We start from the raw sequence: 26,773 nt of genomic DNA on the forward strand, positions 1-26,773 counted from the left end.
AACAACAACAGCTATTCCAACGTCTTCCACCACCCAACCTTTCCAAGCATAAATCTGAAAGACAACCCCAGCGACTGGTCAATAAAGGAACTCCAGGACATCTTTGTCTACCTCTTATGAAAGTCAGCCCGTCCTATGCTCATCTTTTGAATGGCCTAGACGAGATTGACCCTTCCGACAGACCTTTCTTTCTACTTAGCCTTCTTGATACGGTGTGCAAAATACCAGGGGTGAAAGTCTGTACGTCCAGCCGACCCGAGCCAACCTTACAACAATATTTCAACATGACACCATCCTTCCGAGTGCAGGATTTCACAGTGAAAGACATACGAAACTATGCGAGGAAGAGGCTTCGGCTACAAAGTCTCACCAGTTCTCAACGCCTCGACGATGAAGAGTTTGCGAAGCTCATAGACGAGTTTGGAGACAAGTCAGATGGAGTTTTTCTGTGGGCGGCTTTGGCTCTGAAAAACCTTTAAACTGGATTGGTTCAGAGCGACTCGACTCGAGAGCTGAGAGAACGATTGAATTCTCTTCCAGATTCCCTGAATGGATTTTACCAAGGACTGTGAAACCGTTTGAATGCTGAAGGCAAGTCTCACCGGCAAAATGCGGCCACATATCTCAACATGATTCTCAACCTATTCGCGCTGTTTGATGGCGTACACTGGAGAAGCAGCACAGTCAGAACTCTTGCCTTGGCTCTGGACCCAACTTTAGGAACAGCTCTCCAAACCAGCAATGAGCAGGCAAATGGTTCCGCCCAGCGTCTCCTCGAACGATGTAACGCGCTCGGAAAGAAGATTGAGCTTCGCTGTGCCGGACTGGTGGAGCTGGTCGACTCTGAGATTCGATTTGCTCATTGCTCGGCCCAAGACTTCCTAGTAGACACACTGGGTGGTCGTGCAATACTGGCATAAGACAAGACTTCACGACGGGATCGCGTTTATCAACTTATCAGTGCCCACCTCACAGTTCTATCCGTTCAAAGCGAAGAATACCTTGAATATTTCTACCATTGGCTAGGAAGAGGCCATTATCCGATCCGAGCATCTATCAAGCTCGTGCTCCGTGCATACGACACTCTGGGTACCCTTTCTGACGCTGAAGCTATGGAGCTTCTAGACCGCATCCAGAAGATCTCTGAGATTACGCACTGGGTCTCACATTGCCTGTCACTTCGGGGGAATGACTTTTGCGGCCAGCTCGCGCAACACGGCTGTTTACGGCGTCTATTGCATGCGATGAATAGGGCAGAAGAAATATGCGGTCCCACGTCTAGTGCTTACCGAAGCTATCTCATATTTGCGACCCTTCGACGAGCAGACAAGTTCAATTATCACGCAAGGACACCTGCTACATACAGTACCGCTGTGAAATACTATGTCATCTTCTGTCTGCACGGAATGACAGGTTACTAAACCGGGCGGTCCCTAATCCGTATGACCGCGGTGTTCTTCCTCAAATATGGACACGGAAGACTGGAGTTCTAGGGGGGATGTTCCATGGGGTTTTTACTTCCTTGAAGGGACTGGCAAAGTTCGTAACCCTGAAGGGCGTGCCTATGTGGCAGTCGGGTCGTTGGCGTTTTGTCAGCTCTACGGGAGGGCACAGCGAAACAGCTGCCGGTGTGGTTTGTTGTGATCTTCTATTTGTATTGATCTTCATAATTGGGAACAAGGAAAGCTCTAGCACACATAACCGCGATAGCCATAGCCATAACGCTAAATAGAAAATCAGTATGTGAAACCTCCCGTTGTGCAGCACAAAAGTAGGTTGTCCACTTACTGGAAAGTACCCATAGACCTTGACTTGACCGTAATACCCGGCCCATATTCTGTCCTGTCGAGGTCCACTGTTCCTGCGCTTGAAGTTCCAACGTGGCTTTTGTTTTGTCTGGGACGTTCTCTATCATTCCAAGGGCCACAGCTTGATCATCAAGAAAATGACTGTTGGAGGCTGCGTCTTCTAATTCATCGATTTCAGAGTCGCCTTGTTCCGCTTTTTTTCTCTCACCGTGAACCAAGATGGCCGTATCTTGCAGGTGCTCATAATTTAGACCGTCCGCTAAGATTGCCGGTGGTTCGACCGATTTTCTTAGTTGCCTTCGGTTCCGATGGATAAGCCGAATGAGCTCGTCCCGGTTTGGTGGGTTGCGGATATTAACTAGATGTTCCAGGGTGGTTATACTGGATCCTCCAGTCTCTTGCAAAGCGGCGGAAACCAAGTTAGACATACTTAAATTGTATGGGTGCAACTGAAACTTGGCTACCAGGCTACTCGAATAAACATCGAAATACCAAGGCAGATCTTCGTCTTACTCTTCGTCTTGCTCGTCACTGGATGCATACTGTGCTGTGGAGTCACACAAGACGAGAAATCCCACGTCAGGATCAACGATATGTTTCAACCAAACTTCCAGACTTCTCCAACGTTGGCGTTTGAGGTAGCTACGCATGTTGCCGTTCTCGTCGAGCCTCGAGCCGGATTTTTTGAAGAGGGTTATCATGTTTTCTTGTTGTGGTTGTTAGCAGAGGTATATCAATAGGGGTATAGCGATGGGGACGAGGACCTACCTGTGGAGAATTCTTGTTTTCTTTGGCGTTCTTGGGGATATGTGTTTGACTCGAGGAGTGTGGTTGCTGTTGGAGGGGGAGATGATGGATCATGGATGGGAAGAGGTGTGTGTGAGTGGAATGGGAAGGCGGGTGGTTACAAGTGTGCTTCCGTCGTGGTGAAGGGTTGGCTTTTATCATGGGGGTGGAATTTGCGCCGGTTATAAGTGAATCTAACATGAAGCAACTTGGACAAGCGGGTCTGGTGTTCGGGGCATCATATTGGTAGGTTGGTCCACGCTGATGTTGGGATTCACTTGGAGCAGGACGTGTGAGCAGTTCAGTAGGTACTCATTATAAGGCTATCTCTTGCTCTGAAATTGGCGTTGGGAAGAGCTGGCACCGCCTAGAAGCGGGCACGTTGGTTGAGCTTAGATAGGTACCTCAGGTGCCCTGTTAGATTGTTGTCTCAAACCCCCCGCCCCCCGTCTGTTTCCCAGAACCCTAACCTGCCTCTAATGATGCCCAAGATCTACCGTTGACCGTCCTGTCTCGTTGCTATCCTTGCCCGCAAATACCCTGATGTCTAAACCTAAGCCCCAAAACCGCGCGTTTTCAAATCTCCCACGATAGCCAGTCCCCCACATATAGCTGTTCATCCCCTCAAAGTCTCACATCTCTCCCACTACGCTTGTCATACCCACTAACAGCATCAAACCTGACAACCCTCTCGCTTGTTCGAAGAACCACACTGCTTCTGTGTCTATGCCGAGTGTGTCCAGGCTGGCAGACTGAGCCTCGTCTAACTCGAGCGTTGGCTTGCTCGAGGCTGCGGTTTCCAGTTCCTTGGTCGCGGCTGGAGTGATGCTTTTGATCGTGGTTGTTGCGAGAGCTGTGGGTGTTTCCGCTGTGGCGGTTGCTGACAGAGGGTCGTCTGTTGGAAGCCTGGGGTGCTGGCCCTGTCCCGAAGCAAGTTGCCGTTGCCCATGGTGCTTAGTGGCGATGGGAGTCGTTTGAGGCTCACATCTAAGACCGCTGTTTAATGAAGAGTCTCAGCTCGAGGCAGGAACGGGGATCCGGTCTGCCTGTTTGTTGTTTTACAGGAAGGGAGACAAACAACCTGAACAAGACCTGTTATATAGGCACTTACCGTACAGTGAATACATTCAGGGGGGCAATCTACCTGGGCTTTGGGAGCATAAAGAGATCTTCTGATTCCCGCATTCATTACTCGGGGAGTGGTGAACTCACCATTATTCGAAGTAGTCGAATTCACCAGGTACAGGCTAGCCTAGGTTGTGGCTATTCATGATTCACACGGTCCCGGGGAAATCTGGAACTTTGAAGTTTCGAGACGAGGGTGACGTTGTTCAATTCATCTGAGACTGGGAGATTGGCGCAGTGAGCCAGTGATCTATATATTGTGGAGGCCAGTGAATTATGTGCACTCATTCCTTATCATAGTATCCCACCTACCTATCTCCTCCCCCGTCTCCCGAACCTCCGAACCCTTTCCCCTTGCCCAACAGTCACAGTCGTCGTCTCTGTAGTCGTCACAACCTGTCCATTAGTCAAGGTTGTCATTGTTTTGACTGTCGTTGTTTCCGTCAACCCTTCGGCGGGTCTACGTCCAACCGGTCTTCTTCCCTGGTGGCGGGTCACATTGCTTGGGAGTTTGGACATTACGTCAAGCGTGATGTTGCTCAGTGTGACTCCGGCTGGCCCGGTGGGGAGGGACAGGTCGCTACCGAACTCGGATACACTCTCGTGGTACTCGTAATGGACTCCCCTTTCTGGAAGAGGCGGTTTACAGAGCCAGTTCCCCATTGATTTGGTTTCTGTGGCGGGTGACGTGATTACACCTTGTACCTTTCAGGAGATGGTAACTTTGATTATACCATCAGATTTGTTGTCCTGCGTGAGGGTAGGAACTTACTAAGGTATATGGAAAGCAATGATGTGATGATGTCGCGGTCTTTTGGGAGTTATGGAGGAGGGTGATGTGATTATTTAGGAGGGAGGAAGACGGAGATGGTTTCTTCAATAGAGCCGAATTGAAAGAAAGGTCGGAAGGAAGAAGAGCGCGTAGCCCACCATAATACGAGGAGAAGCGGGGACCGACGAGAGTCCTGCAAGAGTTTTTTCATATATTAATCAGTAACTTTAGCTGATATCTTGCCGGGTGAGAGCAGTCAAGGGTGGATCCTGTGGGAGCATCGTTCTACAAGAAAAGTCTTTGACAAATAAGCGGGTCAGGGCAAGGAAACCAGTAGAACATTTCCACCAGGAGATAAGACGATATGGTTGCTCTAAAAAAGATTGATAATGGATTCTTATCTATGGAGTGAGTTGCTGATAGGCGTAAGAATGTTCTACGCACTGAGTGTTGTCGCTTTTGAGAGCCAGTTGGCTACCTGCAGTTCGATGTTGTCGACCGTGAAAGCTCATTCTGTCCCCCCTTTGCTCCTTGAACTCTATTTCTTGATGAAAAAAGAACACTGTAGTTATTCTGAAGAAGATGATATTTCATACCGTCTTCCGAGTGAGTGGAGTAAAAACTGAACAAATCGAATCTGCCATTTTTGGAGCAAATATCATACTCGAGTGTCTGGGAGGTTCCCAGGGATATCGATGAAGAGACAGTGGGTTGATATTCACGACCTCAGGATCGGCTCTGAGCTAGTTCCTTTGAATTTTACCAGTGCTATAAAACTACTGATCCAAGATGGGTGGAACTCGGAGAAAGCCTTTGATCAAAAAGCAGTTCTCAGATTCAGAGGAGCCTCTCATTTCTTGAAGCCGAGGCCGAAAATGTCAATAAATAGGTAAGGGTGTTCTGAAGAGATCCATCTTCTTGAGAATTGGGATGCCCCACGGCAACGAATGCAGTTTGACATCTTTTAGCTGAAAGATCTTACTCATTTTGGCAAATCAGGCTCTCCATCCGCCCTCTCAGGTGCTTGCAGGAAGGTGAACGAGTTTGAGTTAGTTTGTAGGTGGAACAAAGACACACTCGCGCTCAAGCCCCTGCTGAGGTCACAGTGTCAGACGGCATTTGCACGTCAGACTCGTCCAGTCACCTCTCTATATCGTCTCTATCCGAGATCCGGAACTTTGGGGCCTATGCTTGGTTCAGTACGACGGTAGCAATTCACGGCACTTTACCACCCAACAAGTGGTCATAGCTCCAACCTCCTCCGCCGTGCTCGAATTGGGCAGCTTGCAAGCTGGCTGATTGGGCTGGGTACATGTACAGTCAGCACTCGGAACTTCAAGAGACAAATGGTGCACAGGAACCTAGGTAGATTGCTAATACAAACCAGAAAGCAGTAAGGTGCTGGCATATGCCCTGTTCAAACATACGACGTGAAGAACGCACGCTGATGTCAGTACGTAGGTCCGGTACCTTGAATCACTATATTTTCTAAAAAATGAAACTGGTATCCAGAATGCAATCATGGTGGAGGCTGTGCCTTTTGCACTGCGAACTTTGCACGAGCTGGGACAGCCAAAAAGGGGGGCAAACACCTGTTGACTTTAGCCAAAACACACCCCCTCCTCCCCCATTCATTGGACAAGCCAAAGAGGAGATGCCAGTGCCGGCACATTCCCGACCAAGAGTTTGCCATTTGAAGACCGCCAAGATAGCTTGAAAGTTGTTTAATGATTGCTTGATTGATATTTCCACACGAATCGGGCAGGGGATCGGAGAGTGAGCAGTACCAAGACCACTGACTGGTCAAATGGTGCCCCCTCTTCCAATGCACAACTCCATCAAGCAACCGTCAACGTTGTGTTTCCCCAGATTTTCAATCTAGAATTTATTGCGGAGCAGTGCCGAAAATGGGCCCGACGTGAAGACGCATGCAAAGCTTTCCGATGCCCAACCAACAAGAGGAAAACAAGCAACGAGATGGTGTCGAGACAGTATGGGAGCGGATGGATGAATGGACTTTCGTTTGGGCGGCCTGCCATCGCTTGGTCGGTACCCCAACCGAGGGCCGCTCTTCCATAGCATTAACAGTCGGTCAACCCCAGCCTTTTCCCCTGCTTGCGTTTCTTTCCTTTTCCCCTGTCTTGGATTTCTGGGACCCTGGCATCGTTTGGTGTCATCGCCCCGTCTCTTGCCAGCGCTGCGTCGAGGTGATGCTTCTGCTGCAAGGCTTTAGCTTCGCCTGGCACACGACGTCGCCATAAAGGATTATCATCACTGTTCATCTCAACTGCGACCATCGTCATGTCATCGTCGGACGACGACGCAGAGGTCACCATCACAGGGCAAAAGATCGACCCCATCCGCGCCGCAGAGAGTAACTCGAACGTATTCATCGCTGTCGTCTGCGTCGTTTGGAGTCTCGCGTTCTGCACGGCGCTCGTCCGGTTCTACACAAGGGCGATCGTGGTGAGGTCGTTTGGGAAGGATGATATCTTTATGGTGTTGGCCGTGGTAGGTCCTATGGCCCCTTCTTTTATTCTGTCCTCTTTTTGACAGAGGCTGACAAGCACAGCTCTGCGGCATAGGAGGTCTCGCCGCCTGGATAGTAGGCTGCCACAACGGCTACGGCCAACACACCGACACCATCCCACGAGACAGGTGGAAGATCCTACTCGAAGCTCAGTTCTTCCAATCCGTCATTGAAGCCTCCTTCGCTTTTGGCTTCCTCAAAATCTCAATCGCCCTCTCGCTGTTACGCCTCAGCAGGGGAAAGTGGTACAAATGGATACTCTGGGGCCTGATCACGTTCACCGTCTTCTACACATTGTTCGCCTTCATCACCTTCATGACGAGATGTCAACCGGTTTCAGGGCAGTGGAATCCGGACATCAAGCCAAAGTGTTATGGAAAGGTCATGTATAGGAATTTCGGACTGTTCAACACGGCATGCAACATCTTTACCGACCTGTCATTTGCCACGCTGCCGATTCCACTCATTTGGAGCCTGCAGCTGCAGAGGAGGCTTCGGATTTATTTGATTGCTATTCTGAGTGGCGGCTACTTGTAAGCTATCCTCCATCCTCTATGTCACAGCTCTAGGAACTGACGGAGTGGTAGCGCCGTTGGTCTGGGGATAGCGAAAGGAATCTACATCATCGCCTACGTCAACAACACCGACGGCACATTCTATCCCTACGCCCCCTTCTTCGGCTCGTGAGTCCACCTCCTTTCATTCCCTTATTCATCATCTGCTAACACTTCAACAGTCTTCAACTAGACATAGGCATCATCGCCGCCTGCGCCCCCACCCTCCGCCCCCTCCTCGGCCGCTTCCTCCGCCTCTCCCCCATCGCCTACCGCGAAGCAAACTACTACCGCGCCGGTAAGGCTCTCGACCGATTACCCCTCCACTCGCGCCACCCGGGACGAGACACGAGCATCAACGGCATTCGAGCCGCCTACCTCCGACAAAACACCGAGCTTGACCTCGAAGAACGACAGTTTATTGAGCTCTTAACAGGGGAGAAGAGAGGGAAGTGGGGAAATCATGCCACAGCGTTGCACATGGAGTACGTCCGCTCACCCCCGGTCAGAAGCACCAAGATTACGAGTGGGGGGGAGACAGAGACGATTGTTCAGGGCGGGGTTGGGGTGGCGGATAAGGGACAGGGGAGTGATGATGAGAGGGATTTGATATTGCCTGCAGGTTTGAGAGGCGAGGAGGGGGGGTTGAGGGGGATTGTGAAGACGACTGAGTTTAGGGTTGAGAAGTGAAGTGAAGGGGGATACCCGGGTTGTACCATTGTTAAGGCGTCTTTGGCGCTGGGTGTGTAATATGAATCAAGAAGTTTGTTTGTGCGAAGAGATGAGTGCGCTGCACTCAATTAAAACAAAGCTTCTTCCACAACTCCTCAACGCCGGGCATCCCTAGAAATCACCACCTAAACCAACATCCCCACAACAGCCCCAATCGCCACCAACCCCCAAACACCAGCCTTCAACGACCCAGAAGAACTAGGAGTCTCTGTAGGAACAACACCCCCTCCTGTCCGGGTAGGCCCATCCTCGCTATCCGAAACATTCCCATCATCATCATCATCATTATCATCATCATCATCATCATCATCATCATCATCATCATCATCATCATCATCATCATCATCATCATCATCATCGGGGCTCCCTGTAGGTGCAGCCCCACCATACGGGATACCACACTCATCGACAACACTGGCGAAGTCGGTGGCACGAGGGCCGGGCGTGCAAAATGAGGTATAACACCCATAGATGCTCGAGGCTTGTTTGCAGCCGCACTCAATGTCGCCGTGGATGTGGGCGCTCTTCATGCAGGGATCTGGCGACATGGCTATGTTCAGGCAGGAGACGTAGTGACTGGCGGGAGGTTAGTTAGGTAAACAATTGACGGCAAAGAGTGTGCTGTCAATAAGGAAGGTAGGCACATACCCCAAAGAGGACAAACAGTCGGCGTCTTCATCAACGCTGTTGTCCTGGCGGCGGGCTATAGGGGCCGGAGCGGGTGTGATCATGGGGTGGGATTGGGCGTTGATTGTGAGCGCCATGAGAGAGGTGAGGATGATGATTGGGGTGTGCATCTTGATGGTCTTTTTGTCTTTGTCAAACAATACGTATCGGTGGAGAGGACGATTGTGAAGTAAAGTTGCCGACTGAGACTTTGAAGCCCTTCTTGTGCCTTGAGGGTGTAATGATCTTGGGAATGACACTGTTTCATCCTGGGGCAATCACCGCAATCTTATACATCTCTCTGATCATGAAGTCGTAAAGTCGAAAGAGCTTCCCATCGCAGTGCTACACCCGATTTTGCTCAGCAGTGCTGCTAGTTATCCCTGCACGTTGTCTAGGCGCAGTGCTGTTCCGCCCTTGAAATCAGAGGCACAGCCACACATCTCTGTTGGACCCGTATATGTGCCCAGCATGTATTTGCAATTGGCAGTATGCAAGCCACCCGCCCTCGCATCTACACATGTTAGTTAATATTCATAGCTATAAGTCTCTGGTGGTGCTTGATTTGGATGGCAATGCGAAACCTTATGCTCCCCCTGAGAAGCACACATTATCCCTCACACAGGGATCCATTAGCAACATCAAACTGAGATCAACTCCAGCCGCTGTGTCGTTGATCACGCCCTGCCCTGCCAAGATCAACAGCTTGCTGAGGCCGCCAAAGTCTCGCTTCTTGATGCTACCGCCAAGAGCCAAGATACCACCATTCTCTTTGAGGAAAAGGTAAACGGGAATGGCAACCTGTCAAATCGTATATGGGGTCCAAAAAGGTGTCAATTCTGTTGTTGTACGAGGGTGAGTTGCCCAGGTGGCTGGAAAAAGGCCGAACCCAGTGGCTCAGGTCCCACTACCAAGATATTAATTCCTCAGCAGTGGGCCCAATTGGCTATTCTGACACAACCCACGCCTAATGCCACAATTGTGGGAGTTCGGTATGGTGATGAAGCCCGTCGTTTGTCATGCTGAACGGTCACTTACCCTTATCATGAAGAGTTGTTGGGTTAGTCCGAAGCAAACAGACAGTTTCCGGACGAAGATACTTTCACACTGGCTCATCAACGTGATACCGTATTCTTCATTTCACAAAAACAAAGATCCTGTTAAGATAGGAAAATGATTCGGTCCGTGTAAACAAGCTTCTACGGACAGAAACCCACTGCGACGCCAGAAGGCGGCCTCAACGCCAAGATCTAGTGTCCAACAATGCCAACCCCAACCGCTGCTACATTCCCCTCCCGCTGACCACATCATAAGATATTGATACTTCAAAGCCTATCGCCGGCCCTATTCCTCAGGTTTCTGTCCGTAAACAGCATAATGGCTGAGGTCTCCGCTAATGCCCTGGATACAGGTCGATTTAGTGGAATGTCCTCGAGGTTTGTGAGTTGAAGAACTCAGAGCGTCCTACCTGGGCTTTAGGGTGTTCTTTAGCTACTCACCACTAACAACATCCTGTTCGAAGAAAAGGAAAGCATGGGGGTGGGCATTACCAAAGTCGACAGCCCAGCAATATAGCACCTGGCGCCACCCTTTGCCTTGGACGCCTGACTTTGAGTCCCGCGCGGGTACAGGTACTTGTCACTCGTTTCTCCTTGACGCCTCCGTTGACTCGGAGCAAGTCCGATAAGTTCCTGCATCTCTCTCACGGAATGGCCAAATACTATGATGCGTGAAGTTGTTGGGGTAAAGCTGTTGTTACACAAAACCACTTGGAACCACTCAAAGCCGCAGAACGACCACTAAGCATCAAATCCGAGAGCAGCATACATTCACCGAGGCGACACTATTGAAAGCCCAACACTGTGATTATTCATCCATGCCGCATATGGAACACAACAGGCTGCAATGTACAGCACCGAGCCAGGAGTTTGATTCGCAGAGAGCTGAATAGTGGTGGTACAGACCGCACTTCAATCAATCCGAGGACTGCACTGTAACACGCCTATCTCCAACTACCGGCAGTAGAAGCAGCACGGTGCTTTGCGGGTGCCGTCGTATATCATACCATCTCCATCCTGCACTCCAGCTCATCCCAACAAATGTTTCCCTCCAGCTAACACCTCAGGTAAACCTAGCTCTCATCTATCATAATGTCCGACACCAAATCCCCCGCCGACAGCGAAGCCGGCGAAATTCCCGATGGCCTCCCCTCCACCATCGCCGACGGCAGCACCCCCCTCGACAAAGCCGACATGTACCGCATGGGCAAAACCCCCCAACTCCACCGCAACTTCCGCTTCTTCTCCATCTTCGGCTTCACCATGGTCCTCATGCAAACCTGGGAAACAGAACTCAACGTCAGCGTCTTCGGCCTCGTCAACGGCGGCACCGGCGGCGTGATCTGGGTCTACTTCGGCGCCTTCCTCGGTCTCTTCTTCGCCATCCTCACCATGGCAGAAATGGCCTCCATGGCGCCCACAACAGGAGGACAGTACCACTGGGTCAGCGAGTTCGCCCCGCGATCCTCGCAGCGTTTCCTCAGTTTCATTGTCGGTTGGTTAAGCGTGCTAGGCTGGCAGGTCGGCAACCCGGCGATTTGTTTCCTTCTGGCGCAGCAGATCCAGGGGTTGGTTATTCTCAACAACCCTTCGTATGTTCCTGAGCGGTGGCATCTCACGCTGCTGGTCATCGCCATTTTGACCGTCTGCATGGTTCTCAACACCCTCCTCTACCGCGCCCTACCGCTGTTGGAAACTCTCGCTCTTGTGCTGCACACGGCCGGCTTTCTCGCAGTGCTGATTCCTCTGTGGACAATGGGTCCAAAACTGCAATCCGCTCACGACGTCTTCTTCACCTTTGCAGACGGGGGAGGATGGGGAAACACCGGGCTTTCCTGCCTGGTGGGGATTCTCTCCCCTATATTCAGTCTCCTTGGGCCGGACTCAGCTACGCACATGGCGGAGGAGCTGCAGGATGCGAGTAAATCCCTCCCGCGGGCCATGATAGCCACAGCACTTCTTAACGGCGTGTCAGGGTTCGTCATGGTGGTTACCTATTGCATGGTTCTCGGGGATTTGGAGAGTGTGCTACAGACCCCAACAATGATGCCGTTCATCCAGGTGTTTTACAACGCTGTGGGGAGTTACGGTGGTGTGACGGCGATGACGTGTATCATGATAATCATGGCCTCGTGCGGGGTGGTGAATAACATTGCGACGAGCAGTCGGCAGCTGTGGGCGTTTGCGAGGGACAGGGGCGTGCCGTTCTCGGGGTGGTTTGCCAAGGTGCATCCGCGGTTAGGGCTGCCGCTGAATGCGCTGGGGGCGTCGTATGTGTTTGCTGTGTTGTTGTCGTTGATCAATATAGGGAGCACCGTGGTGAGCTTTCCCGTGTTCTGGGCCTGGTCGGAGGGGGGCACTACTGACTTGGATGATAGGCGTTCAACATCCTCACCAGCCTTGGGGTGGGTGCGTTGCTTTCGTCGTATGCCATCTCGTGTGGCTGCATCGCGGTGAAGCGCATTCGACATGAGCCGCTGCTGCCGCGGAGCTTTGATCTAGGCCGGACAGGGCTGGTCATTAATGTGCTCAGTGTTTCATTTCTGGTGTTCACCTTCATCATGGTAAGAGGCCACCAGTCTTAGGTCAGTGGGTAGAAGCTAATCTCGACGCAGACATTCTTCCCGCCGGTGCCAGAACCAACGCTAGAGATGATGAACTGGAGCATTCTTGTGTATGGGACCGTGGTTGTCTTCAGCGTGGTGTATTATATTGTTAGAGGCCGACTCCGATATGCTGGTCCTGTTGAGTATGTCCGAAAATCAGCTTGAATGCAGTCAAACGGACGGAGACGAGCAGCTGCAAACAGGGATGAGGGGGAAGTAATTTGAGAGACTTTCTAAGTCAGCAGCCTTTAAAAGACATCCAGACGGCCCCACAAGATACATGATGGACAGTACTAGACTTTGTAGCTGGTCTTCACCGCCATCTTCAATAACAACATCTACAATAACAAGACAGCTATTGAATCAAGATTCGTTTTTCATATAAGACTAGTCTGAACAGGCGAGTTTGTTTACCATCGTTTGCCATGCTAATAAGATCATGGAGGGTGCGCAAGGCTCGTAAGTGCTTTGACGCTTTCCAATCAGTGTGGCGAATTGAGTCGACAAAAGGGCAGCACACACCACAAGACCCAAAACAATATGAGCAACCAAGGATGCTGACCAGCAACGGAAGTCTCCGGTTCTTGTTCCAAAGACCCGCAAAATTCCGGCTGGGTTGGTAAGATCCTCCCCGAGCTTCCGAATCAGACCACCATTCGAGGTTTCCTAGGTGTTCCTACGGTAACCAGGCTTTATGGGTTCGTCGAGTGAGATTCCAACCGTCTTTGATGCTCAGTATTTTGCTCTGTATTCACACTTGCTACTTTTATTGATGTTGTTTATTAGAGCACTCCGTGATGAGTGTAGGTTGTCATTACCTACGCCAAGTAATTTGCCTTGACAAGCCTCCGCTGCGGACATGGATCTTACCGCTCTGTTGTATTGAGGGTGTCATGCGGCATTCTGGGACCTTTACATGCATGGGCTCCCGATCCTGGGGTAAGCGCCCAGATGCTGTTGATTAGGCTGCTAACTTACATGTATGACGCTTCTTGATGCGGGGTTGGGGTGCCACAGCAGGACCGCGAGAAAGGGGCTCGACCAAGGTACAACTGCATGACTGGATGGCCCCTTGTGAAGTCTCTCAGTTGCCAGGCAAAAGGTTATACTAGTATTACTGATCGCTCTAAGCAATTAAAGTCGTCCTGTGCCAGAGGCCTCAATGATACAGTAATCCTTGGCATTTCAGTGGACCACGCATTGGTAGGTACTTCTCCGGTTTGACGACACAGACGAGGTGCTTTCCCCGGCGAGTTCGAACTCAAGATGACTAGCTTCGTACACTCTGAAATTGAAAAATGGAAGCCAAGCCCAAGCCCGATGCAATTTATCAGCTGATGTCAGGATTGGAATTGGAGTTCATGTTACAAGGGCGCTGTGCGGGCTCGGGTCTTTATGTGTTTGTTTGGGGAGTATGTTGGAAGGTGAGATGCATGAAGAGGACCACTGTCAGCGCATGTCCACTACAAAGCCTTAATCTAGAAGTTTCACCAAAAGAGAAATAGTGAAACTGTATCCCGCCATGTTCTCGAAAGGCCTCTTCACCAAAAGTGCAGTCTTTCGAAAAATACAAGCAGTCAGCAAACTCTATTGGCTCGCTTCGAAAGTCTTGGTCGGGGAAGTATGTGGATGCATGTGTCAGCTTCCGAGTGTTCAATGAGGGCTGTGCCATGAGGCTTATGGTCTTACACGGCTGCAACGTTATTGGTCCTAGTATTACCAACACCTAGGGGTTCTAACATCGAATCCATCAACCTTCGCAAAGCTTATAGTGTCTCTCGAGCGTCAGCTGATCTGATGAACACAAAACATAGAATGAGAAAAAGATATTGTCGAGATAGAATCACGATGTTTGGACGAGCTGGGAATCGAACCCAGGACCTTTCGCATACAAATGATCCTTGTATTAAGGTTGAGTATGCTAAGCGAACGCTCTACCAACTGAGCCACACGCCCTTTTTTTTGGCTCCTGACTCGAGTGAGTGGAGATGGATGTCCAAGTTGCATGAACATAGACCCTATGTACCTAGGTAGTAGAACCAGGATGCTTCCGACGACTCCTTTATGAACCAGTCGGCTTGGTAAGAATACTCAACGGGGTGTTTCTTGTCTAGAATAAGACCAGAAAACAACAAGACCTCTCGTGTAAGCTCATTGGGTAGCAATAGACATCATCAACAGTCGCATCTGCAGTCAGACTCTCACCCACCCAGTCCACTATTCCGTATGAAAACTTAGTCACCTGCCAAACTCCAATCCCTCGGGCTACGGGGACAGAACCTGAACCTAGAGTTGGAACTGTAAGCGGTATGGTATCTGAAAGCCTTGATATACCAACAGAAAAAGTATAAATCACCCCTTCTCACTCCTCCTTTCCCCTCACAATTCCTCATCACCATCATCACCATCAACACTAACTTCCACCAAAAGCACCAACCACCTTTCACACTTTCAAAATGCAATTCCTCACCACCATTCTCGCCATCGTCACCATGGCCGGCCTTACCGTCGCCGCCCCTGCCCCTGAAGCCTCCCCCGAGGCCGCTCCTCAAACCCCCGTTGACCTGTAAGCCACCACCCACCTCGCCTTTCCCATCTAAAACAACTAACCACCCATCCTCCCAACAGCGAAAAGCGCCAATCCCTCGGCGTCTTCGTCACCCAGGACATCAACTGGGGCGGCCGCTCCGAGCACCTCATCGTCGTCCGAGGGCAGTGCCTCACCCTCGGCAACGGCTGGCCCAACGTCATCTCTTCCTTTGGGCCTGACAGTGGGTTGACTTGCACCATTTGGGAGTAAGTCTCTTTTTTTACTACCACGGAAGGTTGTGATCAATGTTGACATGAGAACCTACCCTACAGCAACAACGGCTGCACCGGCCCGTCGTTCGGCCCGATCACCTTCCCTGGCATCGCAAACTTGGTGACTATTGGCTGGAATGATAGAATTAACTCTTTCCGCTGCAACTAAACATCTAGGAGGGTTCTGGGAGAGGGGTGAAATCAGGGGGTTGGTGGTGATTTGTTGAGAGGTGGAGGATTCGATTCATGACACTCGTTTCAAGCTCGACGGGGCTTTTTGCTTTCTTACTTTTGTTGGACCTGCAGGTTTTGACTGTTTATGATGAGATTGATGAGACAAAATTGAAGAATGCTTCCCTGTTGGGGGGGCGGGGGGTTTTTCACTGTTTCTGGCTGCGGTGATGTTTCTGCTCTTACCTGATACAGTGCTCATTGTAGTATCATTTCCGAGGCATGCCTCGATTGGATTTCGGCGTGAAGTCAACGGAAACATGGTGCCCTGAACTATACTTTAAAGGATAGTTAATAGACATCTCGGTAGGCGCCTACGTTTTCTGGAACGACCATCATAATGCGCTGCTTGATGCGGGCAAAGTTATAATAACAAAGCACAACGAACTGAGAATTCGAGAATAAAAACTCCTAATACATCTATCTCCCATGCTTAATCCAACCTAAACGCCCTCGAACCCTTCCCCGTCCTGGGTATCACAGGCGGCGGGAAAACCACACCGACATTTACCCGAGTCTGGAAGTCGGGATCCCAATTCCTAGGATCCAACATGTGCGTCTCAACTATCAGCTGCTCCGCCTGGCGCATTTGCCACATCCAGAAGAGCGTGTCATGATCATTGGGAACGATTATCGGCCCCCACCTCAAGTCAAAAGCATGCAAGTGAAGCCAGTGCGGGTTGTTGACCAACCGCTGCATGTCGTAGTAGAACGCGCCGTTCTCCAGAAGCTGCTGGAGAAGCTGCTTCTCGGCCCGCGTCTTGAGCGGGATGCCCCTCGGCAGGGGCGGATTCGCGACCTGGGGCAAGATGAAGGGTTGATTCGACATCATGTTTGTGCTACCGACCCCTCTCGCATGGGGATCGTTGGCCTGGAACGAGTACTTCCACCACAGTTGGGACCGGCTGAACTCCCTGGCGATGTGGCAGTCGAAATAGTGCCAGTAGTCGACCGCGTCCACCCTGTTGAAGATGGGCAGCCAGGCATCCAAGCACAGGGGCCGTGTGTTGGGGAAGTCGCTGAAGATGGTGATCGTCTGCTGGTATTGCCCGTCAACCGTGATGGTGTGCTTGGCCACCTTTCCGTACCACTGCCCCATCGGGTAGGGCTGTCGCGGGTCGATCGGCTGGTTGCGAGGGAGCCCGCGCTGCTGTCTGGACCGCCTGGTTGTCCACCCCGGAGGGAAGTTGATGCCGGGTTGCCTGCCAAGTTTGACGGCATCGCTGTCAGCATAGTCCCACGCGAACGTGAGCCGCCTTGCCGTGTTTCTGAAAACCAGCGGGAAAGTATCGATCGGGTCTCGTAGTGACTCGTCCAGCAGGTTGGCGTGGATTATGACATTGTTCCTGGAATACAGGACGGCCAGAGCTTCATCGCGCAGAACCGACGACGCCAGGATGATACTTATCCAAGGTGGCGCGGGGCGGAGTGACAAACCATAACGATCAGGCTGTCCAGGGGCATGCCTTTGAAGCCGCTGAACACGCCGCCCCGCGGGAAAGATCTCATCATATATCATGATGCGAATCTCGGCTGAGAGCCGCGAAAAATTCCCCAGTGGGTTCCAACCGGGAGCTCCGGGGGCAACATATGCTGGGGCAGCAGGCGGCAGAGGGGGAACAGGCAGCGGCGGAGGAGGAGGAACAGGACCTACAGGCACCGCTGACTTGGCCATCACCCTGTCGATTTCCTCTACTGGAAACCCTCGTTGAAGATAACTCTCTGTATTGATATCGTCAAAGTCTTCACGCAACCGAGGATCCCACCCCTTTTCTCGGGGCCATCGGATTGGGCCCTTTTTGGCCTCGCTCATCTCTTCGTATGTTTTATTGACCATTTCGACGTAATCTGCACGGAACTGATCCTCGACTTCTTCGAGGCGCTTGGCAAGGGCCTCCTGAATTTTACGATTCCCGGCCGAGGGTATAGTGGCGACGGACTTGGCGGACCCCGAGACCCTGGGTGGGTAGGGGCTGGAGGTGGCCTTGGAGGCGCGTTTGGGGCGAGGCATGTTTACAGCGTCGTAAAAAGTAACCCCGGTATCTACCAAATAGAGATTTGAGATGTGAGAAGAAAAAGAAAAAAGGAACGTCCAGTTGATAGAGCCGTTCTATGTCAGTCAAATACTGGGGGTGTGCATTGTCCGAAGAAAAGCACGGCACAAGACAAGTGGTAGTGGCATTGTTGCGGAAAGGGTCTTTGAGCCGTGTCAAAGACAACGTCCAAATGCGGAAGAGGCTCACAATGGAACAACCAACAGTGAAGCAACCGCGCTCCGGACAAAACAAATAGCACTGCAGAGCCAGGTTAACCGAGTCAAGTTGTCTAAAGCGTGGCAGCGTTTGAGCTAACCGGCAACCTGTTGATTCTGAATAGTTGCGCTTACGTCAACAAAATATCGTATCCATCCCTATTGATCTTGACCTGGTCGCTGCCAAGACCATATTTTCTTCGGACAAGCTCAAAGATGATCAGGCCGGCCGATGTGCTTGGAACTTGTCTGATGGTGTTCCACCAGAACCCTCGGTACAACCACTGCCGCATGCTCAGCCCGGCCGTCTTGGCCTCCGCAGCGCATTCTCCCCATGTAACCCTGTATGCATCCCTATAAGCCTTGAACATTCTTCTCGAGCTTCCCCCTTCAGTTGATTTAAGCTTCCTAGCCTTGGCATCCAACGCCTCGAGCCTTTCCCAATGCTCCACCTGAATGTGACCCAGCGGATGAAGAACCACCTGCTGCGCTACCGATGCCCCCATGCCAGCAAGCAACAAAAACGCTGGCTCAATAGCATAATGAGGTCGAATAATAGTAGGCATTCTCAGCTCCCTATCATCCTCTCTCTCCACCTCTCCCGTAAGCCTGTCCCTCCTCGAACCAACCTTGCCATCCAGCCCCGCCGGTCTCCTCTGCGACAACAGCACAATCGCGTCCTCTTCCAAACTCCCATAATACCACCCCACAAACCCATAGTACCCCTGCGCCTTGATCCACTCAAACAAACTGAAGAACACCGCACTCCCCATACTATCCTTCACCAAACTCAACCCCCACCCAGCGAATATCCCCCTCGGTCCAATCTCGGCAAGCTTCTCCCGACTAAAAGTCCACATGCTCCTGGGCCGGGCAATCCTTGCCCCCTTGTTTCCATTCCCATTCCCACCTCCCTCCACCACCACCCCCTTCGTCCCACCCCCCATGGTAGTCCCACTCCCCGTCATCCCCGCCCCCCCAACCCCCAAGTCATACCTGGCCTGCACAGCATCCAACGGTGCAGCCACAAAACTCTGTATCCCCCCCGCCAACAGCCCCGCGGTAAACGTCTCCCCCGGCGACGGAGGCGGATAAACCCTTTTACTCGCCAGCGCGCTTTCCGGGTGAAGCCGTCCCAAAATCTGGAGGTAACTCGTGTACAGCACCGCTCCCACCCCGACATTTGCAATCAAAGGCGGCAACACCTGATCAGGCACCACCCTCCACCCATGATATCTCACCGCTGAGGCAATCAAGCCGGGTGTGCTCCCCCTCAAACGGCCCTTAAACCAGCCCCAGGCGGCATTAGACGACGTAGGGTTGGAGGAGGCGAGGTAAGCGGCGAGCTGCTGTTCTTGGATCGCCCGGGCATAGGCTAGGTAATCAACCCTTGTCCGAAAAAAGGCTTTCACCGGGGCGCGGAAGTAGAAGGCGATGGCCTGGGAGGTGAGGGCGCGGACGCCGGCGGCTGAGGCGCCGGTTGCCGCGTTGGTGGTGGGGAGTTTTCCTGGTGGTTGGAGGGTTACGCCGTCTGGGAGGGTGGGGAGGTGGGTGTAGTCTGGGTTGTGGATTAAGGGGCTGTTGTTGGCGAGGGATGGGCTGGGGAAGAGGGAGGATGCGATGTGGTGAGATGAGTCGTTGTTGTTGCCTGGGGGCTTTTTGCTGTTGGAGTTTGTTGGTTGTGTCATGGTGGTGATGGGATTAATGGCATTGTCTTTTTTGAGTGGAAAGGGTCTTGTTTCAGAGATAACTTGAAGGTCTCATCAAATATAAAAGTCGTGATGGTCGTTAAACGTGGTCTTGGCAGTCGTTGAGCTGCGTCAGCGTTGGCGGCCGCTGGGAATGCATAGAATGCAACTGGAATCTCAAAAGTCCCAGATTCCCTGGAACAGTCGCAAGGCCGGAATTAGCCGGATTTTCAGGGCGTGGATCTCTTGGCGTCTGGGGCTTATCGCTCTTATCAACTGGAGCTAGCTTGAAGTGCCGGTCGGCGAGCCCTGGTTGCAGCTGGTTGTCAGGTGAAGCTGATGTCAGCTGGAGCTGATGTCAGCTGACGGCAAATAACGCATAAAACTCATACTCCTCCCCGAGGTTCTCCCATGTTTGCCAAGTATCTGGTGTTATCATTTAATTGTTCCCCGATCGAAGCTATAGAATCTGGCTTTTATCTGACATAGATCCGTTTAGTGTTGTGTCTACCTACTCCTTTGTCTCGGGCTCAAGGTCATCGTCCCATTGGCGCTTAATCGACTCGATCAGCGCCGCGTGCTCAGGGTAATCACCTGCGTTTTGTGGCCGGTTTGCAAGGAACCGTAAATGCTGTCGGGTTGGCGGTTTACGCTCCCATATGTCGCGGTACACATGATGCTGGATGATGGCAAATTGCTCATCAATTCTCACAGTGTTGTCGTCGGTACAAAGTGTGGGAAGGGGACATGATGCACTCTTGCCAAGAAAGAAGTCGACCAGGTCCTGCTGCTGCTGGTCGAGTAGCTGCCAGTAGCGATCCGTGTGGCGCCTGCGACAGGAAAGAAAGTATACATTTGGTGGCTGCTCTGGAGTGGCTTCTTCGGCGCGCCGGTCAAACACCGTCACGCCGCCGAGAATACGATCTTCAGCCCAGTATCCGACAACATCGGCTACCCCATCAGGGTAGACATCGTCGTCGAGATAGTAGGGGTGGTTGAAGATAGTTGCTCGGGGGGCCACGTCTTCATCATCTTCCTTCCACTGGACGATTGCGTCGACGTCGCCTTGATGCAGCCGCAGGTCGAGTTGAAACAGAATGACTGCGATTTCATGGATGGCGGCCGCGACAAGTTCAATCAGCCTCGTATTGAATTCCTTCGAGCCCACCGCTGCTCTTCGGTACGATTTGAGCAGTTTGGGGTCAAATGAGAGAATGGCTGGGTCGAAGTTTTGGCGAAACTCGCGAGCTCTTTCCAGGGTGCCGGGGCAAAGGTCAACATGCTGCTCGATGGGATGGTCACCATGAAGACCAGGCGATCGTCGATCGTAAGCCACTTCGTCGGTGGGTAATCCATCAATGATCTGGGCATAGGTGAAAAGTGCGATCTCAGTGGATAAAACGTTGGATATGGCGCCGCTGAACATTGCATAGTGTTGGGAGCTGTCGTTGTTATATGGAACACGAGCATCGCGTGCTTTTCGAGCAAGCTGCGTCAGGGTCTTGGTAATGTCATCCATTGTCGTGCGGTATCGGTATCCAATTGTCGAAAAGGGTCTGTTTGTGATTGTGAGTAACTTTGTGTGATGTGTGTGCTATTCTCGATGAGAGGAGTTGATGGGGAGGGAGGAGACTGGAAATTCTGTTGTTGTTGTTGTTGTTGGTGTTGGTTCGTTACAGTTCTACCTAATTTTTATTGGCCTAGAAGCGGTGCCTCAGGCCCACGTCCCCAACGGCCCTGCACATGGCCGCCCTCCTCCCCCTTCATGCCCTGGTTACCCGGTAGGGACCAAAGCCGGGGTTGAACTGTCGTCGGGGTCCAAAAGAATCCCCACAATCCCGCATTATATCACTTGAGGCCGCGAAGCTATTGGCCAGACGGCAGTCTGCGCCCGGTGGAACAGCAGATAGCAAGTTTCGCCGTTGGCAACCTCCCAACCTCCAGGCTGTGCGGCCATCCCATGTGGACCTCACCGTCCCCGCGAGGGCAGGCAACGGTAGCACCTAGGTTTTTCGTTGATAAAAGTCATCATCTTTATGTGTAGATACCTTACATGTCCAACAAATACACCAAGCTCGTTTAGTCTATCCCCGCTTCTGTGACTGAGGAATAATGCCAACTTATGTCGGCGAGTTTGTACATTGTTTTGTTTGATGTTGTGTATAAAAATCAGCAGTTGCACCACGTACGTTCATGGGCCAAGTTAGATGTGAGCTCTGACACGCTAGCCATCCGGAGAAGCAGCCAGCCGTAGAGACCAACACCCAACGCACTTTTTCCTCTTGGCTGATACTGTGACAAGGGCTGTAATATCAGGGCTTGGAACTTCATGGTTCAATTCAGGCTTATAATCTTCAATGGCCTCGAAGGTCTGTGATACCGACAAGAAGAAGAAGGAAATACAGTCTTGATGATCCTGAACGCGTATTTTATCCTCCCTTGTCTGGCCCGTGCCCTTGTTGGCATCAGGCCGCTGCCAAGTCCTCCGATATCTTACAGAGCCAGTGGGCTTCCTTTGATAACTGTCATGCCTTCTGATTGTCTGCCTCACTTTGACGACTGGTTCACAACGTGTAGTTACCCCTCCTTGCGGTGATATCGACAGTGTTGTTGGTGGTGGTTGCGAGTGGTTGGCTTTTGCCGTGTGACAGATACATCGCAGAGACCTATCAAAGTTAAAATGATACTAAACATAGACGATGGCTTCTTTTTTTGGATTTTATATGCGGCCAGGACCATTCGAAGTTCACAACTCCTGGCCAGTGTGCGGTGTTATAAGTCGGAGACTGTCCACGATATCTACATTACCAGACCAGACACTTGTCTTCAACTCATCTTCATCTTTGTCCTCATAATCAACACTGATATCTCCATCAAGCTCATCCTTCTTCTTGCTCTACGTTTCTTCCGGTTTGTAAAAAGTCAAATCTCATCAACAATCATCGTTCCGTCCAAACCTATCTAATCAACGCCACACTACCCACCTATCAATCAACAATCATGCCTCCCAAGCCAGCTCCCAAGATTGAGAATCTCCGCATCATGTGGCAGAAAGCGAAAGACAAGTACGACACCCCTGAAGTGGATCGCAAAAGCTCCGTCTACCAGGTGACACTTTTCTGCATCAATCTCGCCTTTGACATGCTGGAGTCGGCAAGGGGCAAGCAGGCCCTCCTGGAAACCGGCAATGGGATCCTAAAGGTTGTTCCGGCCAGACAACGGAAGGATTGGGCAGTCACCAAAGATAGCGTTGATGCAGCCTTCGTCGATACGTTTCTGAAAGCACTTCGCAGCGACTTCCCCAACTTGCTGTTGAGCAATCGTGTTCCTGGACGGGCTGTCACCAGACGCCGGACATGGAACGTCAAGTCAGGGACTGCTTACAACCCCAAGCTAGCCGCTTACCTTTTCCTTGACAAGGCGGTAAGTCTCACCCCTGTCCTGATTGACAACAAAACCATATGAAGCTTACCCGTTCTGTGTCTAGATGATGGAGTACGTCGGCCTTGCCGCCGAAGCGGCAGCCACTAGCCCGACGGCATCCAACATGAAGAACCTCGAAAAGGATCTTCTCATGGGGAGCTTAACCATTGCCCACGAGCTGGTGCACTTTTTCGCCGGCAGAATCATCGGTGTTCCCGAGACTGACACCCCCGACAAGATCAACGCCCCCCCTGAGCTCTCCAGGGTCAAGGGTGAGTCCGGTCGGTTCTGGGAGGACAAGTTTGTCGGCTACAACATTGAGGCATTCTTTGACCCGACGGATCCCCTCAAGGAGAAGCAGGCCGGGAAACTGTGGGCAGACAAGAAGCAAAGCCGCGTTGCCCCAGCCGACCAGAACCTCGTCGATCACGCCTGGGTCAAGACAATGCTCGCTGGAAGTACGTACCTAGTCTTCCCCTCATCGAGATGGCCCATTTTTCGTGATGCTAACTTTGCCAGCCTTCACCCCCGCCAAGGTCACTGCTCCCACAGCCAGACGCAAGGAGAGCGAGAAGGAGATGAGAGAAACCAGGGGCCCGGCCGCTGGTGACTACATTGATGGAAACGCCGAATTCGCCACGTACTATCAGAAGATCAAGGGAAAGCCCACCTTCACCCTGACCGGAACCGACCTCACCAGGGTCAAGGGCATTGCAGCAAAGCCCGCCAATATCCGGGTGCCCTAATCGTTCAAAGTTCGTAGTTGTGCTCCTTAACCCACCACCGGATGGTAGGCAGGCATTGTTTTTGTTCCATCGGCTTAGAGAGGAGTCTAGGTACGGATAGTTAGTAATCACACAAATGGCTTAGGGACTGGTTGCCTTGTACCACCATTGTCTCTGTCAGAGGAATGCTCTCATCGCGCTGGAAAAAGTGTGTTGACTCTGCGATACCCAAGTGCCACCTGCAATTTCGATCCTTGCAAGTGAGATTGCGCAGATAGGTATTCTCTTCTTCTGACCCAGGAATGATTCACGTGCAAAGTATGACTTGAGACAGCCGTAAGGATGCCTTCTATGAAGATGCAAAAGAGCATCTGTAGAAGCGCGGCCGATCCCGGTGGTTCATACCAGGATTAGGTACTCTGTATAAAATCATGTGCTCGGCTTTGACGATGGATTGGCTACACATTGGCCGGTCGGCTCCTGTAGGCCAGCTTGACAGGTACGCTACGGCCCCCTGGCCAGGTCACATTGCCGCGTTTCTCCTCATCATTGGCTGGCACAGTGCAACATAGACCTTCCAAATGCAACGGTTGGACGCTGATTGGAACTTTCCAACTTCCAATTGTAGCCCACAATCCGCCCTCACACCTGTTTGCTCATGCAATGGCGTTGGAGCATATGCTTCCCCGCGTCAATACCCCTGAACGAACTCGGACTCAGCCAATGCGATGCTCAGTAGGCCCCTCATGATAGGGGAATCTCAATGGGAAAACAGTGCATTTGCACATCGTTGCTACTCGTGGCCGACAAGGGGTCATCTGAAAAAGGCAACTCTCTTCCGCCGGCATGACATTTCTTCATTCCTTCCAGGTAACCAGCTACTGCACCATCGCCGACGTGATGATATAAGATGGCCAGCGCATCCCGTTCCAACGATGGCGTCCTTCCACCTCCATCATCATCGGCAGTCGCTCTTTTGCCCGCCCAACTCCGGCCGATATCAAGATGATCCCCACCCTCACTTCCCCCGCCCTGTTCCTGACAGCGGCACTTGCCCCGTGGGCCGCCTTGGCAGCACCACCCGCCATCATCTCCTACCGTGCCGCGGCCCCCCCAACGGCTCTCCCCCAGAGAGCCACAGCCAATGACCTCAAATGGCAACCATCTCTGGACTTTGACACCGATGGATGCTACAACGTCCCTGCCATCGACGCCCAGGGCAACATTGTGGAGGGTCTCCCCCACAATTGGACCGGCTACTCTTCCAACTGTCGCGATCTCTCCGACCTCGACAACAACAACGTCTACTCCCGCCAGCGGTGCAACAACGGCTGGTGCATCTACCTGTACGGGTATTACTTCGAGAAGGATGTCGCCATCGCCAACTTTATTGACCCCGGCCACACCCACGATTGGGAGCACATTGCCGTGTGGGTCAGGCAAAGCACCAACCAGGCCGAGTATGTCGGCGTCTCACAGCACGGGGAATATGAGATCAAGGCTGCCAGCCAGGTTAGATGGGATGGAGACCACCCCAAGATCGTTTATCACAAGGACGGGGTTAGCACTCACTGCTTCCGCTTTGCCGATGCCAGCGATGACAACATTGAGAACCACAAGGGCGTGTGGTTCAGGGGTGCATTGGTGTCGTATAATGGCTTCCCTTCGCTTGCTATCAGGGACAAGTTGTTTGCGCACGATTTTGGTAAGGCCACTATCGGCTTCAAAGACGCGACTTTCGCTGGGAATATTGGACGGGCGAAGCACAGCTCCATCACTTTCGATGCCAACTTGGATGTTGGGTCGCCTGGAAATCCATGAGGGGGTTGTTGGGAGAGGTGGTCATTGTAGCTTCAATCGAATACTTTGTTTGTTTTCTTTTCCGAATTCGTTGCTGATTGTTGAGTGATACTTGAGCGCGGCTGATAGCTAACGACGATGGGATCTGTGGGTAAGTAGGACCGTGGCTATCGAGATTCACCCGCAGTGCTGACGGTCAGCAACAAGAATACTGAGAAGAAGGACATCTCCCAGACAGTGTGAGAAGGTCAGCCGGATGGCGTAAAGCCACAGGTTCACTGCCAGTGACAGCAGTCACGATGTGGGGCTGGCACAGTTGGCAACACGGGACACCAGGGTGGAAGAGCTTTCAACTCCGCCATCTTTGCTAGACTCTGATGTTGCTTTGTGAACATCAAAACACCCCGAGGATTATCCTTCTTCCTCGCGTGCTAGTACCCATCTACTCGAAACCAGAACCCGAAATATTGCCAACGCCCGGCCTCCAGCTCGTCGCAGGTTGCAATGGGGCGGCCACTTGCATCTCGATCGACATACCTAGCCTTCACGAATCCGACATCAGATCAACACCGCCAACCTCCAAGACCTTCCAGCTTGGGAACTTTGAAACTCTTGGGAGCGAGACAATCGGATGACAGGCCCGCGCAACGTTGGAACTGGGCGGTTAGAACTTGGCGTCGAATGCTTTGTCTCGGGAGCCTGAATATTCTCTTACAAGCCACACACATTTACCACGCGACGATGAATCAAGCTTGGATTCGTGCAGGAGATCAGCGCAGCTACCGCCAGCCGCATCTATCGGGGAGATAGCCGGCTTATGTCTGTCAGGTCAAGGACTGATAGCCCGCCAAGTCACCGTCTGCCCGATATACCGTCGCAACGTCGCCGGTACCGCGCCTGTAGTGTCGGTCAGCGTAGTCGGCGATCGACATCGGACTAGGGCCCGGAATGGGAATCATGGAAGGCCTGGTACCGAAACAGTGTCGAGAACTGGGAAAATCCTCCAATCTCATTTGTTCCGCTTGGAAACTGGCATACCATCGCCAAGCCGTTTCGTCGTTGGGTTGCCCGAACGGGTAAGAGGTTTCGGGAGAAGAAGCCGCATGTAACGCTGATGCCCCCCCTTGACAATCTTCTCCTCCGGCACTCGATTCAAGCAAGAACGGCATTGCGTAATTACCAGACGCATGGCTACAACCTCCGCAACGCCACGGCC

General features: G+C 52.0%; 9 protein-coding genes and 1 non-coding gene across 10 annotated transcripts; 6 read left to right on the forward strand and 4 right to left on the reverse strand.

Annotated features, from left to right (window-relative positions):
• Window positions 1–4,031: 4,031 nt before the first annotated feature.
• QC762_510690 (uncharacterized protein) lies at window positions 4,032–4,382 on the reverse strand (the record flags this gene model as incomplete). Its single annotated transcript, XM_062891471.1, has 1 exon — window positions 4,032–4,382. One exon carries the CDS (start codon window positions 4,380–4,382, stop codon window positions 4,032–4,034), a length of 351 nt encoding a protein of 116 aa, XP_062742884.1.
• A 1,941-nt stretch (window positions 4,383–6,323) lies between these two features.
• On the forward strand, window positions 6,324–8,395 carry QC762_510700 (uncharacterized protein). The gene is made up of 4 exons (XM_062891472.1): window positions 6,324–7,002; window positions 7,064–7,554; window positions 7,603–7,704; window positions 7,758–8,395. Exons 1-4 carry the CDS (start codon window positions 6,793–6,795, stop codon window positions 8,263–8,265), a joined length of 1,311 nt encoding a protein of 436 aa, XP_062742885.1. The 5' UTR covers window positions 6,324–6,792; the 3' UTR covers window positions 8,266–8,395.
• Window positions 8,396–10,941: 2,546 nt separating this feature from the next.
• Window positions 10,942–13,019, forward strand: QC762_510710 (uncharacterized protein). The gene is made up of 3 exons (XM_062891473.1): window positions 10,942–12,350; window positions 12,410–12,595; window positions 12,647–13,019. Exons 1-3 carry the CDS (start codon window positions 11,124–11,126, stop codon window positions 12,800–12,802), a joined length of 1,569 nt encoding a protein of 522 aa, XP_062742886.1. The 5' UTR covers window positions 10,942–11,123; the 3' UTR covers window positions 12,803–13,019.
• Window positions 13,020–14,490: 1,471 nt separating this feature from the next.
• On the forward strand, window positions 14,491–14,593 carry QC762_0088460. The gene has a single exon. It is a non-coding gene; the product is annotated as a tRNA-Ala (tRNA).
• A 470-nt stretch (window positions 14,594–15,063) lies between these two features.
• Window positions 15,064–15,608, forward strand: QC762_510715 (uncharacterized protein; the record flags this gene model as incomplete). Its single annotated transcript, XM_062891474.1, has 3 exons — window positions 15,064–15,203; window positions 15,266–15,433; window positions 15,500–15,608. Exons 1-3 carry the CDS (start codon window positions 15,094–15,096, stop codon window positions 15,606–15,608), a joined length of 387 nt encoding a protein of 128 aa, XP_062742887.1. The 5' UTR covers window positions 15,064–15,093.
• A 495-nt stretch (window positions 15,609–16,103) lies between these two features.
• QC762_510720 (uncharacterized protein) lies at window positions 16,104–17,681 on the reverse strand (the record flags this gene model as incomplete). Its single annotated transcript, XM_062891475.1, has 1 exon — window positions 16,104–17,681. One exon carries the CDS (start codon window positions 17,679–17,681, stop codon window positions 16,104–16,106), a length of 1,578 nt encoding a protein of 525 aa, XP_062742888.1.
• A 371-nt stretch (window positions 17,682–18,052) lies between these two features.
• On the reverse strand, window positions 18,053–19,609 carry QC762_510730 (uncharacterized protein; the record flags this gene model as incomplete). The annotated part of the gene is made up of 1 exon (XM_062891476.1): window positions 18,053–19,609. One exon carries the CDS (start codon window positions 19,607–19,609, stop codon window positions 18,053–18,055), a length of 1,557 nt encoding a protein of 518 aa, XP_062742889.1.
• A 511-nt stretch (window positions 19,610–20,120) lies between these two features.
• QC762_510740 (uncharacterized protein) lies at window positions 20,121–21,128 on the reverse strand (the record flags this gene model as incomplete). The annotated part of the gene is made up of 1 exon (XM_062891477.1): window positions 20,121–21,128. The coding sequence occupies one exon, from the start codon at window positions 21,126–21,128 to the stop codon at window positions 20,121–20,123; it is 1,008 nt and encodes a 335-aa protein (XP_062742890.1).
• Window positions 21,129–23,183: 2,055 nt separating this feature from the next.
• On the forward strand, window positions 23,184–23,778 carry QC762_510745 (uncharacterized protein; the record flags this gene model as incomplete). Its single annotated transcript, XM_062891478.1, has 2 exons — window positions 23,184–23,490; window positions 23,552–23,778. 2 exons carry the CDS (start codon window positions 23,184–23,186, stop codon window positions 23,776–23,778), a joined length of 534 nt encoding a protein of 177 aa, XP_062742891.1.
• Window positions 23,779–24,762: 984 nt separating this feature from the next.
• On the forward strand, window positions 24,763–25,578 carry QC762_510750 (uncharacterized protein; the record flags this gene model as incomplete). Its single annotated transcript, XM_062891479.1, has 1 exon — window positions 24,763–25,578. One exon carries the CDS (start codon window positions 24,763–24,765, stop codon window positions 25,576–25,578), a length of 816 nt encoding a protein of 271 aa, XP_062742892.1.
• Window positions 25,579–26,773: the final 1,195 nt, after the last annotated feature.

This window comes from Podospora pseudocomata, chromosome 5 (genome assembly GCF_035222375.1).
Source record: "Podospora pseudocomata strain CBS 415.72m chromosome 5, whole genome shotgun sequence".
Taxonomy (NCBI): domain Eukaryota; kingdom Fungi; phylum Ascomycota; class Sordariomycetes; order Sordariales; family Podosporaceae; genus Podospora; species Podospora pseudocomata.